The sequence below is a fragment of the Megascapheus bottae genome, chromosome 10, assembly GCF_031878675.1.
Source record: "Megascapheus bottae isolate mThoBot1 chromosome 10, mThoBot2.hap1, whole genome shotgun sequence".
In the NCBI taxonomy this organism is placed as follows: domain Eukaryota; kingdom Metazoa; phylum Chordata; class Mammalia; order Rodentia; family Geomyidae; genus Megascapheus; species Megascapheus bottae.
This window is the reverse complement of record NC_143518.1, coordinates 7423592-7442675: the sequence shown is the minus strand read 5'-3', so window position 1 is coordinate 7442675 and position 19084 is coordinate 7423592. Positions and strand designations below refer to the sequence as shown.

General features: G+C 45.9%; 1 protein-coding gene and 1 non-coding gene across 2 annotated transcripts; one reads left to right on the top strand and one right to left on the bottom strand.

Moving 5' to 3' along the window:
• Positions 1–3053: 3053 nt before the first annotated feature.
• Positions 3054–3159, top strand: Trnal-caa (transfer RNA leucine (anticodon CAA)). The gene is made up of 2 exons: positions 3054–3091; positions 3114–3159. It is a non-coding gene; the product is annotated as a tRNA-Leu (tRNA).
• A 7771-nt stretch (positions 3160–10930) lies between these two features.
• Positions 10931–18139, bottom strand: LOC150057369 (L-amino-acid oxidase-like). Its single transcript, XM_090339695.1, has 6 exons — positions 17891–18139; positions 17514–17626; positions 16599–16800; positions 15493–15561; positions 13338–13474; positions 10931–11931 (listed from the first exon to the last, which is right to left on the bottom strand). Exons 1-6 carry the CDS (start codon positions 18116–18118, stop codon positions 11100–11102), a joined length of 1581 nt encoding a protein of 526 aa, XP_090195821.1. The 5' UTR covers positions 18119–18139; the 3' UTR covers positions 10931–11099.
• Between the last annotated feature and the right edge of the window lie 945 nt (positions 18140–19084).

Here is a 19084-nt window from a genome sequence, read left to right as displayed (position 1 = left end):
CTGAATGCATGGCTCAGTCAATGAGCAAACCATCAGGTACTGAGTTTGAGTCCTGGTCTCTGAACAGCAGTAAGAATTACCCTATGATTCATAAATTATGCTTCTGTTTATGTCCACCTAGGTTGAAAACCGGTCCTGATGGCCTTCTGTGGAGTGTTGATGTTGTCCAACAGATCTGGTTATCAGATTGTCTGATTCCACATACGTGGGTGCCTTCCCTTGAATTCTACTAGCTGAGTGATTTTATAGACCAGGAGTAAGACCAGAGTTTCAGACCATAGACCAAAACTCCAAGAATTCCACTTGTTAGATTAGGCCACTCTGTCCTGATAATCCAAATAAAGAGACATGAGAAGGTCTAAATAAGATTTATCATCTGGCACAAGCATGCTATGAGAAGACAGCATTTAAATACATCTTCAGCCATCTTTACCATACAGACATCAACTTCAGGTTAAGTAAGGAGAATTGGGGGCAGAAGATGAGAAGGTATGCATAGTTAAAACAGTCCCACGCCTAGGTGTGTTCAGAGGTGATCAGCTGTCACCAGAGGTGTCTTCTGAGGTGATCCTGCAGTCCAGGACTGGTCAGGTGAGGTCTTGTTACAGGAAGAGTCATGGGGAACTAACCCTTGTCTGATCTACTGCTAGCTAGCTTCTGAGATGGCTGCAAATGGAAGAAAATGATTCAGAGCAAAGGACAAAATGGGGAAGGCTCTAACTTAATTTGTGGGTCCAAGAAAAGAGACAAAGTTTCTCAGCAAAAAACAGGTTAGGGGCCAGGAGTGTGGCTTAGTGGTAGAGGGCTTGCCTAGCATTCTATTCTTCAGTACTACATATACAGAAAAGGCCCGAAGTAGTGCTGTGGCTCAAGTGGTAGAGCTCTAGCCTTGAGAAAGCTCAAGGACAGTGCCCAGGCCCTGAGTTCAAGCACCAGACTGAAAAAAAAAAAAAAGGAAATAGGTTAAGTTCTACTTACAATGTAGAGAATAGTAGTTAAAAATACCTCTTACAAGAGTAGGAGTTAACTTGTAGAAAACTAACTGTAATAGAAATGAATTTTGACTGAGCAAGGTCAAGATTCCTATTTGTAGAAATGCAAATTGTCCAATAATGCAATGTGAGTGTCAGGCTGATGGCTTAGTCATCCTGATATGGTGAGTTTAAGACCAGCATTACATGGGGTGGAGGAAATGTGTGTGTGTGTATGTGTGTGTGTGTATACACATAGAGATTCTCTCTTTCAGAAAAAAATAATTTTAAAGGAGTAACTGTAATTTCAAGTATCACTTAGAATTTTAATTTACTGTGCATTTGCTAGTAACCTCTCTACAGCATGTTTGGCTGAATGATAACTTTTAATATTTATTTTTTAAGAATTTATTGTTGATTTTTACATCCTATTAATATTTATTTTTATTAAGTAGTTGTCAAAAGGGGGCTTAAATCCAGAAGTCTGATGATGAAAACAATGCATCCTAACTAACCAATATCACTGCTTCCATCCTTCATTTCACTCTCCTGTTACTGCCCTCACATTATGTGGGTCAGACTTGACATAGTGTACATTCAATAGTGACTACATTTGCTCATCCTCTTCCCTCAGTCCATGTGTCTTCCTTTTGTTCCCACCTCAATATGTTTCAGCTTTCTGGTATTCATTTGTTCAAGTGTTTGTTAGTGGCTAAAAAGAGTTTCATCACTGGATTTCTCAATAATTAAAACAACTCTTTAAAAAAAATTCCATTGTATGGTTACAATATCATGCCTATCTATTAATCAAACCTCAGTAGACTCCCCTGAGCCCTCTTTCTGATAAGACTGGACCTGGCTCACCATCTTGTCTTTGGCATGTCCGGCCCAAGTGAGAAGCCTCTCACCTGGCTATCAAGTTTCTCATCCCTCGTATCTAGATTCTTCTGTCCACCTTGCTCCTTGCCTATAAACCCCCCACTCACTTGGTAGTATTTACAGTTGAGCCGGGTTTCTCTTCCTTACTGCAGGATCCCCAAAGCAACAGTGTGAAAACATGTCTTCTGTACTCTTTCAACCAGAGTCAGAATAATCATTTTCTTTACCATTATCAATTAGATAAAGATTTGATACGTGGAGCCCGGCGTGGTGGCTCGTAATCCTAACTACTCAGGAGGCTGACATTTGAGGGTCGCGGTTCAAAACTAGTCCCGGCACTAAAAACTCAGTGAAACATTTACCTCCAATGAATCACCAGCAGACCGGAAGTGGCGCTGTGGCTCAATGGGTAGGGTGGTAGTTCAGGAGCCCAGGAACAGCGCCCAAGCCCGGAGTTCAAGTCCTACGACCCAACAAAAAACACAAAAAAGATTCGACATATCGAATATTCTATATCTGCACGTCATTTTAGTTTCTGGAGAGTATTTTAGCAAAAGCCTACTTAGCTCAGCTTTAACAGCGTAATTCCTTACCGCCCGTGTATTTTCTCTGACCAGTCACTTCTGCAGGGCAGGGAGGAGGAAGGGGAGAAAGAAGAGGGGAGGGACGCGGAGAGAGACACGCAGAGGCGGGCGGAGGGGTGGAGACGCAGCCGTGGGCAGGCAGGGCGACCCGGCCCGCGCCTCCCCAGCCCGGGAGAGCCCGCGCCCGGGGCCCCCCGCTGTATCTTGCAAGGTCTGGGCCCTCCGTAGAGGGGTCCGGGGGGACTCGAGGCTGGGCACGCCCGGGACGGCACGGCCGACGCCGCGCAGGAAGGGAGAGAAAGGAGACCTTCCCCGGCGGGCGCCGGCCTCGCCTGCCCGCGCGCAGCGCCCCCTCGGCGGGCCGGGACGGGGGTGGGACATCGCCCCGCGTCCTCCCCGCAGGCGGGGCCGGAGCCTGCGCGGGCTGACACCCAGTCCCGGCTCGGCCTCCGGTCTCCGGCTTGGCTTCCGGTCTCCGGCTCGGTGGGCGCCGCGTTAACGGCGGCGTTGGCGGCGGCGCGTGTCCGCTAAGGCCGCGGGAGCAAGCCGCGGGCGTCGACGGGCGGGAAGCGCGGTACTTCATGATCAAGTAGGTGAGCGAGAGCAGCAGCTCCCGGGTGTCAGGATGGCCGAGTGGTCTAAGGCGCCAGACTCAAGGTTCTCACCTTCCCTGTGGGCATTCTGGTCTCCGAATGGAGGCGTGGGTTCGAATCCCACTTCTGACACGAAACTTTTTTTTCCCTCCTGTCAAAACGCGCTCCCACCCCACCATATGGCTTCGGGAAAGTTGCCTTCTCTTCTACAGCAAGGCGGCCCGCTGGATTGTTGCCACATAAACCGTTCGCATGGATCGGTAGGCAGTGGCTGACCGACCTTGGAGGAAGCCTAGAGGGGCGGTGGCGGCTGAGTAGTCAAGGGCCGCCCACAAAATCTCTCCGCCAATCCCATCGCAGAATGTGGTGTGCGTCACAAAATGTGCATTAGTCTAGCAGATTACGAGCAAGCCCAACATCTCTTCCCTGGTGGTCTAGTGGCTAGGATTCGGCGCTCTCACCGCCGCGGCCCGGGTTCGATTCCCGGTCAGGGAAGCAAGCGTTTTGCTTGAGAATAGTTTGGTTTTGTTTTCCTCACTGAGATTCAAAGTGACAACAAATAAAATAGTTTTCTCTTTTGACAGAGAAATAGTTGTCAGAATTGAACCTTTTCACAGCTTGTTAATTCTAATTGCGTGCCAGGCATGTACCTCTAATATAGTATCTTAAAGGAGGAAAGAACAATTCAGACAGTCTAAAATGACCTAAAACATTTCTCTAGGGTTTCCGGAAGTGCTTGCTCTTAAACCTAAGCCCGGGGTTTTGTTTTGTTTTTATTTTTATTTATTTTTTTAACTCTTGCAAAGCTCCCAAGGATGTTAATAGGACACCTGTCACCTAAGAAATCAGCCAGATAGGTAATTTCACTCATTCCAGAACCTATTATTTTGAAAATAAATAAATATTACTACAACGAATCTAATGTTCTCTTGACCTGGAGTCAATATTGCTTAACAGTTTGTCATCGTTAAGATTCATAAGAATCACTTCTTCCTGACGGCCGTAGCCAGAATCACCTGTCCCGAGGACAGATGGCGGCGGCTATGCGTGGCCTTTCCTGAGTCTCCTAAGCTGTGTGGCCTCTGGGGACTGCCCGGTGACTGACGGGGGAGAGGTGAGTTCAAATTCTGCTTAGGGGTTTTCTAGATGAAAGCTGCTCAGCAATCTTCTCTCATCTTCTAGTGGAATTGCAAGGGATCTACAAATGTGGAAGAAGAAATGGTTAAAAGAAAAAGCTGTGAAAACAAACATCCATATATGACTGTGATTTCCCCGAGTGATAGAATTGTAAAGGTTTAAACTTTCTTTGTTGTAATCTATTTATATGCTGAATTTTCTCCTATGAGTAGATAAACTTCATTGCAAAAATAACATACTTTATTTGAAAACCTGGCTCCCTCTTTCTTTTTAATGTAGAGAAATACTAGTTGATTTTAATTAGAGTAAGGTAAATTCTAGGCATCCATCATTTTTTTGTCCTAAAAAAAGCAAAAAAATCTTTGTTACCTGATATATCGGATATATTTGTATTTGGTTATTTGAAATTGGATAGGGAAGGGGGGGGAAACAAGATGATGGGTGGGGGTGGGGGGAGGGAAATGGGGACCAAGACATATGAAAGGGTATCAATGTATGGGAATTAATGCACCTTCTATCTGGCAAATATCATGTAACCCTTCTATTCATTACAATAAAAAATATACAAAAAAAGCAAAAAAAATGTTGAAACAAAGCACAGTTTCATTATTCCAGTTACAGAAAGACTGGCTCTATCTTCTACAAAAAAATTAACTCAAAATAAATCATAGCTTTAAGTGTAACATACAAAATATAAACCTTTAGAAGAAAATGTAACAAAAAACCTTCAGGATCTAGGTTTAGAAAAGTTCCTAGACATGTCACAAAAGGCATAGCCCATCAAAGAAAACTTTAAAAGTGAAGTGCAACAAACTTTTACATTTTGTGTGTGTGTGTGTGTGTGTGTGTGTGTGTGAGAGAGAGAGAGAGAGAGAGAGAGAGAGAGAGAGAGAGCGTATTAGCACCATGAGAAAATCAATCTCAAAGAGAAAAACGTATTTGCAATCACATTTTGACAAAAGATTTCTTTCTATATAGGATATATAAAGAAAAGTGAACAGTGTAAAAGCAAACTATCCCATTAGAAAATGAATCAAAGATATGAAAAGTATTTCTATGTCTCTGTCTCTGTCTGTCTCCCCCCTCTCCCCCCCCCTCTCTCACACACACACACACACACACACACACACACACACACACACACACGATGTCCAATGTTATTGAAGTACAAATTAAAACCACAAGAGGTCATTAGTACATACTTTTCAGAATGGCTTAAATTGAAAGTAATATCTATTGGAGGGGCACTCACCCAATACTGGCTGGTAGGAAGGTAAAATAGTATTGGCAATCTAAAACAATAAGACAATTCTTTTCTTTTTCTTTTCCATGTTTCTTTTTTCTTCTTTAATATATTTTATTGTAATTAATAGAAGGGTTACATTATATTCACCAGATAGAAGGTGCATTACTTCATAAACATTGATACCCCTTCTCATGTTTTTGTCCCCATTTCCTCCCCCCACCCCCTCACCTCATCTTGTTTTTTCCCCTTCCCTATCCTATTTCAAATAAACAAATAATCATATATACAATATACCAGATAACAAGGTAAGAAACTATAACAATATGAGATAACCAAGGGACAACAAAAGAGATGAGAAATAACATAGTACATTAAGAACAACAATCACACATTATATGGCTCTTGTTTCCATATCCTGGAGGTCCTTTCATTTAGCATCATCCTATATGGCCTTGTGTATCTAGGTTTTGAGCTATACTAATTATGATAAATGAGGGAAACCATTGAGCCTACGTTCCTTTGAGTCTGGCTTACTTCACTTAATATGATTTTTTCCAAGTCTTTCCATTTCCTAACAAATGGGGTGATGTCATTCTTTCTGATGGTAGCAAAGAATTCCATTGTGTATAAATACCACACCTTCATGATCCATTCATCAACTGAGGGGCATCTGGGTTGGTTCCATGCCTTTGCTATGGTAAATAGTGCTGCAATGAACATGGTTGTGTTAGTGGAACATCTTGTTTTCTTGACTACATATATAGGCCTCAGGTTTCCCAGTTTATCCTGACACTTGGTTATAATGATGAGCTTCCCTATCACAGAATGCTACTCAGTAATAAATAAAAAACCAAACTTGACCTTGGGGATTTATATTGAGTAAAAATGCCAATTTGAAAAGATCATATACTACATGATTCCACTTATATGACACTCTAAAAATGACAAAATTATACTAATGATGAACAGATTAGTGGTTGTTAGGGGTTATGAATGTTGTTTGTCAGGGTGTGTGTGTATGTGTATGTGTGTCAGAAAGAGAGAGAGAGGGGGGAGGGGGAGGGAGGGAGGGAGGGAGGGAGGGAGGGAGAGGGAGTATGTTTTGGGGGTTGATGAATTATACCTTGATGGAGTATGGGTAACAATATTCTATGCATGTGATAAGATGGCATAGAATTATACCCTAAAATATTGTATTAAGGTCAAACTTCTGGGTTTGCTTTTATCCTATAATAATGCAACTGTGTCCTGGGCCAAAGACCAAACTCTTGAGTGTTCCCACAAGTCCTAGGAATCCACCTACCCACAGAAAAAGCAAATAAAAGCCATGGCCATAACAGGATTTTCATCACAATGGCCATTTTGGAAAGATGGAAACTCAGCATCTCAGCCCATGTTTGGCCTATTGATAAGAACTTTTTGGTTAAATAGAAGAATTAAGGCAGGAGGTGAGAGGTATGCTTTGTTAAGCAGTCTTGGTCCACGTGTGGTCAGATTCACCATTAGCTCACCTCCAGCTCTGCAAGGTGGCCCCAAGAAGTTCTTATTGTCTGAGGAAAAATCTAGTTCCCATGCAATAATTTCTTCCACTTCAAGGATGAGGTTACTACAGGGATGTTATGTCTGTAGGCTCTTGTACTGTTGGAGTCCAAGGCAACCACACATTTAATACAATGACTAGAGTTTCAGGTGCCATTTTGGGAGTCTGGAACACGACAAAAGTTGATATGCCTATAATCCTAGCTCCTCAGGAGGCTGAGATGATAATGACGATCATTAATAATAATAATAATATTATTATTATTATTATTATTTTACCAGTCCTGGGGCTTGAACTCAGGGCCTGAGCACTGCCCTTGGGCTTTCCTCAAGGCTAGAGCTCTACCACTTGAGCCACTGCACCATTTCTGGCCTTTTCTGTGTATATGGTACCAAGGAATCAAACCAGGGCTTCATGCATGCTAGGCAAGCACTTTACTACTAGGCCATGCTCCCAGCCCCAGAAGGCTGACATTTGAGGAGTAAGATTTGAAGCCAGCCCCGGTAGGAAAGCTTATGAGCTTCTTATCTCCAATGAATCATCAAAAAGCCACAAGTGGAGACGTGGCTCAAGTGGTAGAATGTGTGCTGTGTGTGTGTGCTGTGTGTGGGGACAGACACACACACATACGCACACACCACCAGATACCTAGTTACTTTGGAAGATAATATAGGTTAGATATCAGGGACTTTTAGACAAGTATTCTCTGATTAACATGCCTACTTACAGAATTAAGCAGTCTAACCATAAAGATGTGTGTGTGTGTGTGTGTGTGTGTGTGTGTGTGTGTGTGTGTGTGTACATGTGCATGTGCACACATCAGTACTGGGAAGTATTAGGACCTTGAACTCACAGCCAGGGCACTTTTCCACTAAGGCTAGCACTCTACCATTTGAGCCATAGCTCCACTTCCAGCTTTTTGGTGGTTGTCTAGTCTAGTCTAGTCTAATGCATTCTCCTGTCTGGGCTGGCTATGAACTTCCATCCTCCAATCTCAGCTTCCTGAGAAGGTAGGGTTACAGACATATACCATGGTCTAGCACTAGCTAGCATGCATGAAGACCTGGGTTCAATTCCTTGGTACCACATATGTAGAAAAAAGCCGGAAATGGTGCTGAGGCTCAAGTGGTAGAGCTCTAGCCTTGAGAAAGTCCAAGGACAGTGCTCAGGCCCTGAGCTCAAGCCCAGGACTGGCAAAAAAAAATAATAAAAAAGTTGGGTGAAGACCCTGACGGGTGACTTTGCTAGCTAGTGCTAGACCATGGTATATGTCTGTAACCCTACCTTCTCAGGAAGCTGAGAGACTGGGTGACCTAGGACTTGAGGTGTCTGCTGAGGCACTCTGGGGGAACACAGAGTGCAGGTAGTTTTGTGCTGGGAGAAACCATTTGCCATATGATTTGAATGGCCAGACACATCCCTTCTGGTGTGCTCTGAATGAAAAGGCTCTGAATGCTCTTGGCTAAGGCTGTTTCTCAGGGTTGTGTTTTGGTGAGCAGCCCCAGTCCCATAAAATGGGACAAATCCTATAAAATGGATTTGTTCATTGGCTCAGTGCTCCTCAGCTATGCCAAGCAGAGAGTTCACCTGCACCCCTCCACAGTATCCCCTTGGGTCTGGAGGGCGTGGAATATTCATGCTTCTATTTGGGCTGTAGGTAACAAGTTCTTTGTCTCTGATCCATGGGTTTTGTGCTTTATGCCAACATCTAGGAACCTTCGCAGGCTCATTTGTTAAACTGTTTGTAGGATGAAATTCAAAAGTCTGCTAAAGAGTGGTTGCTGGGTGCTGTAATGCCCAATCTAGTTTTAGGATTTCAAGGGAATTGTGATATCTCAGCTAGTCCTGATGACTTTCCTGAGGACACTTTCCTGTCCTTAGTGTTGAACTGTCTCCATACTTCATAGTTTCCTGGACTCTTTTTATGGGTGATTAACTCCTACTTCCAAGAGGGCAAAATTAGGGACAACATTCAGGCTAGTCACTACCAAATGATGGGCTTGTCTATAGCTTATCCATCTCTGTGCCCAGACATCTTATTATCTTTCTGCTTGAAAGGTATCATCAGGATCAACTTCATCTGTCTACCTCTAAACTAATCAAGTCTGCCAGGAAAGAAGATTCATGGGGTATAGGAGAAGGTAAGAGAGGCAGAATATAACCTTCCTATGTTACTCAAACACTTAGCATTCATAGCTGAGTGCCTCCAAAGTGAATCATGAATTGTTCTAAGAACACACAAAATAGAGTGAGACAGAAGAGTTGATCCTAGAAGAAGCAAGAGTATTTGGAATTATATTTGGGGTTATGTTTAAGTTTGAGCCATTCTAGATTAGAATTTCTGAACTTAGGAAACTCCATCATGCACTTTGACAGTTTCCCTCCTGTGTAATATGGAGTAAACTTAGAATATGTCCTTTGGGGATTGTTGCAATGAATGACCTGAAAAAAAAAATGGAGTGACTTGCTGGCAATACAGTGTGGCCTTCTCAACTTCTCTTAAAATTCAGTCATGGCTCAAGTAAACATGGATCAAAGACCTCAGTGTCAAAACATCTCTGAGATTCCATCTCACCCCAGTAAGATTGGCCAGCATCAAGGATTTAAACAATAATAAATATTGGCAGTGATACTTGGGCAAAGGAACTCTGTTGCACAGTTGGTAAACATGTAAACTAGATACTTTGGACAGTGGCTTAGATACTCCTTAAAAAAACTAAACACAGGGCCGGACATTTGGCCTAGTGGTAAAGTAGTTGCCTAGCATGCATGGGTAGTACATACCTAGAAAAAGTGATGTTGTGGCTCAAGTGATAGAGCTCTAGACTTATGAAAGCCCAAGGACAGTGGTCAGGCCCTCAGTTCAAGCCCCAGGACTGGCAAAAACAACAACAACACCAAAATGAAACATAGAAGTACCCTTTGATCTAGCCATACCACTCCTGGGTTTCTACCCAGGACATCACAAGCCAGGACATCATAAAGATACTTGCATTTGTATGTTCATTGTTGCACTATTTACAATAACCAAGTCATAGAAACAGTTCAAATGCCCTACAGTGGGTTAGTGGTACTTACATAGAATGGAACTTTATTCATTCATCAGAAAGAACATTATGTCATTTGTGGAAAAATGTGTGGACCTAGAATGAATCATGTTAAATGAAGTAAGTCAGGCTCAGAGAGAAAAATGGCACATTTTCTCTCATATGTGGAAGCTGTATCTAAAATTCAACTAAAAGTAACTTACATCGGGTTCTATGCATTTAGACACAAACAGACTGACTGAAGAATGGCATACTTAGAGGAGGGGTTGAAAGGTGTGGCTTCTCTGGACAACGAATGTATTGTTTAACAAATGAATACCAGGAAATGGAAACATGATTTTTGGGAGAGGGGGGAAGGTAAAGAGGGGATTCAGGAATGGAGGGAGGAAAGGTGAGCAAAATGAAATCATTATGTTCAATGTACATTATGTGAAAACTGAACTACAAAACTGAGGGGTAGGGATGGGAGGGGAAGGATGGGAAAAATGATAGGAAGATGGGACATTGATCAAGATGCATTGAACTGATAACCTGACCTATGGAATCAAATCCTCTTTTATAGCTCTTAATAATATTAAAAAATTGAGTCATGGGGGCTGAGAGTTTGGCCTAGTGGCAGAGTGCTTGCCCAGCATGCATGAAGACCGGGGTTTGATTCTTTGGTATCATATACATAGAAAAAAGCTGGAAGGCTGAGGCTTGAGTGCTAGAGCTCTGGCCTTGAGAAAGTCCAAGGTCAGTATTCAGGCCCTGAGCTCAAGCCTAAGACTGGCAAAAAAAAAAAAAAAAAAGAGTCATGGCAGGTGAGGCATGGAGATGGGAAAAGACATTTCCCTAGCCTTCGGTTATTCAACTCTAAATTAATTTGCATGATGCCCAGAGTATAGACAGCACACTCCGCGATAGTCATTCATTCACCAAATGCTTTATTGTTTCTGCCAATATGTCATATGGTGGTCTTGTATATCCTGGCTGTAGGTTCACCTGTTGGTCTGACATTTCCAGACGAAGGTGGAGGTGAATGAGATGATGGGGTTTGGAATCTTTCCCTAGTGGGCCAAGGTGATCAGATCATCTCAATGCCTGGGTGCCATCTGGTTGCCTACAGCTCGGTTTTCCAGCAGGGCTCTTTCCTGCCCCCACAGTCTTTTGACGAAGCCACATCCACAGCCTCTTGGATGCTCTTTGCTGCCTTGAGCCCGGATTTGATGGCGGTGTCAATCCAGCCGTGGGGCAGGGCTGTGTGCTCACCAGCAAAGTAGATGCACCCTTCGGGACGGCTGAGCTCCTGGGCGTAGTCCACGTACTGATAGGGAGTGAAGAAGGCAAAGCCCCCCATGGCGTAGGGGTCCTGGCCCCAGTGCTTGACCATGGAATAGGGGCACAGGGCCCGGAGCTGCTCTTTGGGCCAGTCATGGAGGGCTGCTAGGTCATCGAGGACCACATCCACCACCCGACTGTGGTCCATGGCAGCGAAGAATATGGAGTCGTCGTCCAGGGTGTAGGAGGCTAGGATGACGCCCGTGCCGTTGGGGAAGACCTGGCCGGGGTAGTAGATGAAGCGGGAAGGCCGGTCGGTGCTGGACTTGCCGCTGAAGATGCCATCCCGCTCCCAGAAGCGCTGCTTGCAGGCCAGGATGACCTTGGTGGCGCTGTTGTAGTGGACGGAGCGCAGCGCGTCCTCCTTGCTGAGGGACAGGGGGGGCCGGAATCGCAGGAGCCGGACGGCCTTGGCGGTGGTGGCCACGACCAGGAAGTCGGCAGGCAGGTGCGCCCGGGGCTGCAGGGGGTCTGGAGTCCTGTAGGTGACCTGAATGTGGTCGCCCACCATGTCCACTTCCTCTGCTGGTGAATGAAGCCACACTGTGCCAGGCAGGAGGGAGTGGTGCAGGGCCTGGGGCAGCTGGTCAAAGCCCCCGATGATCTCATCAAACCTGCCAGCAAACAGGCAAAGGAGGGACAGGGAAGCAGGTTGATGGGACAGGGCAGGCAGGGGGTGGTCAGGCAGTTTGGGAGATCGACAGCTGGCAGTGTCTGGCAGTTCCAGGGAACTAGAGAGCAGGCACTGTTTTGGACTGACCCATTAAAAAAAAAAAAGATGCCATCTTCTCTGTGGTCATCCAGCTCTTGACACTCAGTTAATTGTCCTCCTCTCCCTCAGTGCTCATCCTGATTCACAGGGCCCGGTTTTGAGATGGACAAAGATGCAGGATTCTGATGGACACAGCCAACCATTTCCCTCAACACCTTTAGCCTGCCAAAAATGCAGCCTACACTCTACTGAGACGCTTCACTCCCCACGCCTCCTGATGGCACTGCTAGGCTTGAATTGAAATGGACTTACCCTGAACAAAAAGGATGGGAGAATGCAAGCTGGGCACAGAAGAGAACTGGATGTCCAAATAGAGAAACCTATCGGGACGCACAGGCTAAGCTGTCCTCTTGTTAGTGTTAGTGGAGGTTAAGACTCTACGAATACATTTCAGCTCTTTCTCTCTTTATGGCTACAGATCACGTGGGTGTCCAGAGTCTGGTTTGCATCCCCAATACATCTTCCTGGGTTAAAGAATAGCAGGTGAACTAAGCACCAGTTGATCACATCTGTAAATCCTAGCTACTCGGGAGGCTGAGATATGAGAGGCACATTTCAAAGCTAGTCCAAGAAGGAATGCCCACGAGACATTTAATGCCATTGAACCACCAAGTCAATAGGAGAGTAGTAGCCTTGAGCCTGGACCCCTGTCCAGGCCCTGAGTTCAAGCCACAGTACAGGCACTAACTAAATAAATGAGAATATAAAATAAAAGTAGTAAGTGTCCTCTGAAGCAGAGTTGAGGCCACAGCCTGAGTCAGGAAGCGAGAGGAAGACCCACCACAGGTATAAGTACTCTTTGTTGTTGTTGTAAACCTGGGACTTGAACTCAATACCTGATGTTTTGTTCCTTGGCTGGTGTTCTAACAACAGTGCCAACTCAGTCTCCAACATCAGTTTAAGAATTCTTGATAGTTCCTTATCGAGAGGATCTCAAAGTGAGCTTTCAAAACAGGCAGCAGAGTTGTCTCTAGGAGCACATGAGAAGTACAAGCTCCCGGACCCCATGCCAGGTCCACTAATGTTAAAGGATGAGGCCAGACTTCCATACTTAATTTAACAAGCACTTCCCCTTCCAGTCATTCTGAGCCCTATTGAGATTGGAAACTTCTGCCTCTTCCTCTCCCCCTCCCATTTCTTAGGGGATTCCCCCTCCCCCCCACTGGTCCATCAAGTGCTTCCTTTCACCATTGTCTTCCTTACAGAGCTGGCTAACTCACACTGGTTCTCCCCATCCTCAGTTCCCACCTAGGCTCCTGGAAGAAGGAGATGATGCCACGCAGGGTTTCTGTGAAGGCCTCATAGTAGCCGGAGTCTGCATTGAGCAGGTGGCCAATCATCTGCACCGCCCCGCGGCTCAGGTTCCCCACCTTGATCAGGAACTCCTGTGAGTGACCATGACGGAGAGAGGAGACAAGCCTGTCAGGAGGGGCAGGAGCTAACTGGAGAGCCTCGGGCCCCCACCCAGGGACAGCAGGATGGGGGAGAATGGCAGGCGGCACTCTTCTGGGCCCTGACCTGGTAGGGCATGCACGCAGGGCTCTGGGGCAGTGCTGAAAACAGGTTCCTTGCTTCCAGGACAAGGACCACAGCTAACCCTTGGTGTGGCTCTTAACCTGCAGACCTTCTTCCTAGCTTTTCACTTGTGCAATCCTCAGAACATGTATAATCCCAAGAACACCTATTTTATAGAGTAGGAAACTGAGCCCCAAATTTCATGTCCTTCTGCAGGAAGCTACTAAAGCACTAATGGAGCAATGGGCCAAATAGTGCTCTATTCCCTACAGCACATTCGATTCTTGAAAAGGCACATAAAAACACATGCTGGAGCCAGGCGTGGTGGCTCACACCTGTAATTCTAGCTACTCAGGAGGCTGAGATCTGAGGATTATGGGTCAAAGCCAGCCCGGGCACTAAAAAAAGTCTTTTAGACTCATTTCCAATTAACCACCAGAAAGCCGGAAGTGAAACTGTGGCTCAAGGGGTAGGGTGCTAGCCTTGAGCTGCAGAACTCAGGGATATTGCCCAGGCCCAGAGTTCAAGTCCCATGACTGACCAAACAAACAAACAAACAAACCAAAAATACCCCACATGCTGGAGAATAGACAACTTCTTCAACAAACTGTGCTTGTAAAACTGAATATGCAAGGGCCAGGAGTTTGGCCTAGTGGTAGAGTGCTTGTCTAGAATACATGAAGACACGAGTACCACATACATAAAAAAAATCTAGAAGTGGTGAAGACACAAGTACTACATGCATAGAAAAATCCAGAAGTGGTGCTGTGGTTCAAGTGGTAGAGCTCTAGCTTTGAGAAAATCCAAGGACAGTGCTCAGGTCCTGAGCTCAAGCCCCAGGACTGGCAACAAAAAAAAAAATAACAAAAAAACAAGAAACTGGATATGCACAACTAGAGGAGTGGGACTACAAAAGTATCATAGTGTATTATTTGCATATAGGAAAAGGCCATAATGAAACCTATTTAGAATTTTTCAAGGAAGTTATAAGGGGACCCAGGGTGAAAGGGAATAAGGAAGAGTAATAAAGGCAGGAAAAAAGGGTCAAAGTATATTATATGCCTATATGGAAATAGTACAATGAAACTTCTCACTCTGAATAATTAATATATGCTAATAAAATTGAAGAAAATGCATTACCATTCAAATCAAGAAGGAGGTAGATTTTCTCTAATTAAATATTAAAAAACATGAAAACACCTGTGTAGTAGATGTGATATCTTCATTTAGAACATATTTTTTTCCACCTCAATCTATGAGACAAAACTTAAGTGTTTGAACAAAATTGTTCTTGAGGGAGTCCTTTTAGGGACCTTCCCTGGATGGGAAACATTACTACTTTATTCAAATGAACTTACTGTGTTTCCCTTAAATGCTGTCTTGCCTTTAAAAGAAAAGAAAAATAGTGCTTGAAGATATATCAGGCTCATTAAGAGCTACTGTGTAGATAGTCAGGACCCAGAGAGGCGAGTGAGCTTCTTCTAAGTGGGGACCCCTGGGCCCAGGGATCTTCTCTGCACTCCCCTTGTCTCCGCCCTTCACGTCTAGACAAGCAGCAGCCACCGGCTAGGTGACCACAGTTTCCACACTTCTGCCTGTGTTTAACTCAGCCCAAATGCAAGTGATGGTGACTCCCTCCCGTGTCACAAGCTCAGAATGCATTCCCTTTGACTGCTCTTGTGAGGGTAAGCTTTATTCATCTCCCTCCCGTTCTTCCTCTCTGCCTCTCTTTCCCCTCCTAGCAGAGCTTGCATTCTAGTTGGGAAGACAGACTTCATGAACGTTAAAACAGGTAGAAGACAGTGTGGTAAGCAGTGGGACGCAGCTCCACTGGGTGGGTTTTAGGGAGCCATGATCCTGTGGCAGGCAGAGGAGTGTCAGGACTGACCTTGGTGGAGAAGGAGTCATATTTCTCCAGCACCTGGCTGCAGCTGCTGCTCTTCAGCTCCTCCACCACCTGGGCAGGGAAGGAGGGGGAAGTGAGGAATGTAAAACTCCGCACACCCTCAGCCCTGCCCCAGGAAGCTTCCATGACCCATGCTTCCACTCGGGTGTTTGTCTGAAGCATGCTTTATATGAATCCTGGATTCCAAGACTACCCATGTGCATGTGTCCAGATGGCGGGGTTTCATCTCTACTGTTGGACATACAACTGATGTGGAAAGGTTAGAACGTCAGATCCTCTCTCAGCCTTGGAGTTACCAGGAGTGGAAATCTATCTCCTCGGGGTATGTAGAAGACATTGTTCTGTAGGGCGCTGTAGATGGTGTGAGCTTTTTGTAGGGCGCTGTAGATGGTGTGAGCTTTCGAGCAAGGCTGGATGAGAGTCCAAAAGCTGGACTGCATCAGACCACCATCACTCCTGAGAAGACAGGACACTTGGCAGTGGCCTCCTGTGAGGGCCTCTGTCCTACAGAGTTGAGCTCAGAGCAATGTGTCTGAAAAAAGAGAGGCACTGACCATGAGTAAACATTGGTCAGAGAGTGGGCAAGCATTCCAGACAGGGCCTATCACTGTTTTCCTTTTGGACCACACAGCTATAAAGACAATTATAATTTGAACACTGGCCGTGGGTCTTGCCCTGTTCTTATCACAGCACATCTCTCTTCATCCTCACAAGGAACCTGGGAGAGAGGCTCCAGGGTCGTGTCATAGGAGCTGCAGTAGAGGGAAATAGCTTTTCCTGGCTTGCATGGCACATTTACAAGCTCTGCACTTCAAGCCTGGGCCCACCGTGATGTTCCCAGTAGAAGCTAGGTTTTCTCAAATATGCACTTGTGGAGATATTTGAGGTCTAAAAATGGATGAAGATTGCAATGCATGTGACTCAGGTGAGAGAGAAGTGGTCATCAGAGAGAGGAAGGCAGATGAAGGTCCAGTTCAGCCGGAAGTCTAAGGAAGGACTTCTGCTCCATTTACAGAACCAGAATAGCTTAAGGAAGCCCAAACAGAATGGTTTCACAGAAAGTGACTATGCTTCCTGTTTCAGCTTACCTTCCTCAGTGATTCATCAAAGAGCTGTTCTGCTGTCTTCCCCAGCTCATCCTCTCTGACTGGGTAGCCCAGAAGGCTGGGGTCAGCCTGCACGGCCCCCGTACGCTGACGCACTCTGTTCATCAGTACCCAGGTCTGATTGTTACAGGGGCAGAACTCCTTGAGAGTCAACCCAAACTTGCTGACAAATTCACGGGAGAGCCTACAAAGCAAGATAGAGATGACCCAGAACTGGACAGGGGAGCCACCCAGCCCTCCCTGCTCCCAGTACCTGTTCTCTGCCTCCTTTGGATTCTCTAGGGTCATTCTTTATATGGAAAGGATGGTAGGTCTCCTGTCACTATGCTCCCAGCCAGGCAGCAAGGAGGGAGCCAGGACCTCGATCCTGTGGTCATAGCCACAGGCTAGTATGCTATGCTGGCCAAACTTGCTCCCTTTGTCTGCAATCTGTAGATTGCAAGGTCACCTTCCCTTGTGAGCACTGCAGGCCCTAACAATCCTATGAAGTTTCCACAGGGAGTGTGCATTGGGTTCATATTCCCTGGAGGTTTTGGGCACCATTCCTAGGTTTTCCAGGCTGAATTTCCCAATCGCCCCAGCCAACCCTTCCAATTCCCCATCCGAGAGCTCCCATGAGACACTACGCTCTCCCAGAACGGTGCTCATGTTCCCAGTATAGGCTGCATTTGGCTTTCCAAGGCGTTGACCCTTTTGAATGCTCATTTAGGCAGTCAGGGAAGGTGTAGTTCTGTTCCTGATGTAAATTAAAACATGGAGGCTGGGAAAAGGTAACCTTGGAGTTGCAAAATTAGGAAAATGAGCTTCTAGGAAAGGACTCCAGACATTGATGTTCCCCTTGACACTGGTCCCCATCTCTTGGCCTTCCTCATCTGCCTCTCCATCAATTAAACCTACCTGTGGTTCAAGGGGATTCTCATGGCTCCCAGCTCTATGTACCACTGAGCTCCGGGTACTCTGTGGGTCTCTATTCTGCCTCCCACACGTCCTGAAGCTTCCAGAACAGTCACCTAGAAAGAAACAAAGCCATTTTCTGGACTCAATAAGGTTGAATCTCTTGGACACAGGACCTTTATTTCCCTCCCAGCAGGCTCCGGATTACCACCCCTCCTTCTGAGGTTTCCCTCTGCTATAGAATCAAACCACTCACCTTGTTGATCCGCTGGTTCAAGTCTAGCCCTACACCTAGTCTTTGGCCCTTACTCCATTGGGATATCCAGTCTTCCCCTCATCACCTTGCTTGAAGCTCAGATTCCTCACCCTGCCTCATGTACCTGGTGGCCAGCGTCCTGCAGAATCTTGGCAGCAGTGAGCCCAGCCATGCCTGCCCCAATCACCACTATCCGTTTCTTCTCAGCTGTCCGCCCCAGTCCATGTTGAGCCAGCTGCAGCAGCTCTTCATACTGGGGATCCTCAAAGCATTTGACAAGTTGATTGTTGAAGGCCTGGGCGCCCAGACTCAGCACAGACAGGAGAGTGAACACCAGCCAGCCTGGGGACATAGCTGTGGAGATGGCAGTCAGGCAAATGTCTGGAGACCCGAGGAAGTGTGGCTTTCCTCTTGATCTGGGGAAAACTATATCACCGTGTTGATGACGAAACTTTCTGACTCTCTCATTGCCTTCCTTCTTCACCACACTGTGCCTTAGTCACAGGCTGCCCCCGCCCTCCATGGCTCCGCTGGCCAGCACCTATCTCCTCAGGTATCAGTGCTCCCCACTCAGGGAGAGATGCAGATTACATATCTTCTCAAGGAGCCTGCTCTCACCCCAGCAGCCAGACTGCCACAGAGAGCAGTGAAGTGAGCAGGCCATCACACTGTGTTTCCCTATTTCCCCCTCGGAGTTGATAGAATGTTTGTAGCTATGAGACAAATCTGTGGAAGCACAGAATGAGGATGGAGAACCCAAGACACTGCTGAGGAAACTTGGAGTCTCTGTGATGCATATGGTAGGTCCAGAGCATCGCTAGCCTGACAGAGACATGGTGAGATCAGGTATCAGAGATGGCTGAGGCTCGCCAAGGTAGAGGACTTTACCAGACACGGGGTCTGAATTCCACACCTGGCTTTGGAGGGGCTTGGCTTCCTTCCATTCCCATTCTGGCTCAGTTCTGGGAGAAATGTGCTATACATTTCTTCTAGGAAGTGGTAAAAATTAATGTATGCATTCTGTGCTAGGTGACAGTGGCTAATACTTGGCATTTCTTGTTACTCAGGTGTTGAGACCTAGATGACCATGGTTCAAAGGCAGCCTGGGCAGAAGTTCACCACACTCCTAAATTCTCCTAAATAACTAGCAAAAAAAATCAAGGCTAGAGGTCTGGCTCAAGTGGTAGAATGCCCGTTGAATGAGTAAGCTGAGCAAGCACAAGGCCCTGATTCAAACCCCAGTACTTCCAAAAAGACAAGAGTGGGGGGAGGGAAAGAAGGAAGTAAGGAACAGGAAAGAAGGAAAGAAAGAAAAAAG

Excerpts from the sequence above, each read along its gene's own strand:
- LOC150057369 (XM_090339695.1), bottom strand. The coding sequence starts at position 18,118 with ATGTCCCCAGGCTGGCTGGTGTTCACTCTCCTGTCTGTGCTGAGTCTG. Across the intron at positions 15,562-16,598 it reads TTGATGAATCACTGAGGAAG|GTGGTGGAGGAGCTGAAGAG; the intron begins GTAAGCTGAAAC and ends TTCCCTGCCCAG. Across the intron at positions 13,475-15,492 it reads ATGACTCCTTCTCCACCAAG|GAGTTCCTGATCAAGGTGGG; the intron begins GTCAGTCCTGAC and ends GGTCACTCACAG.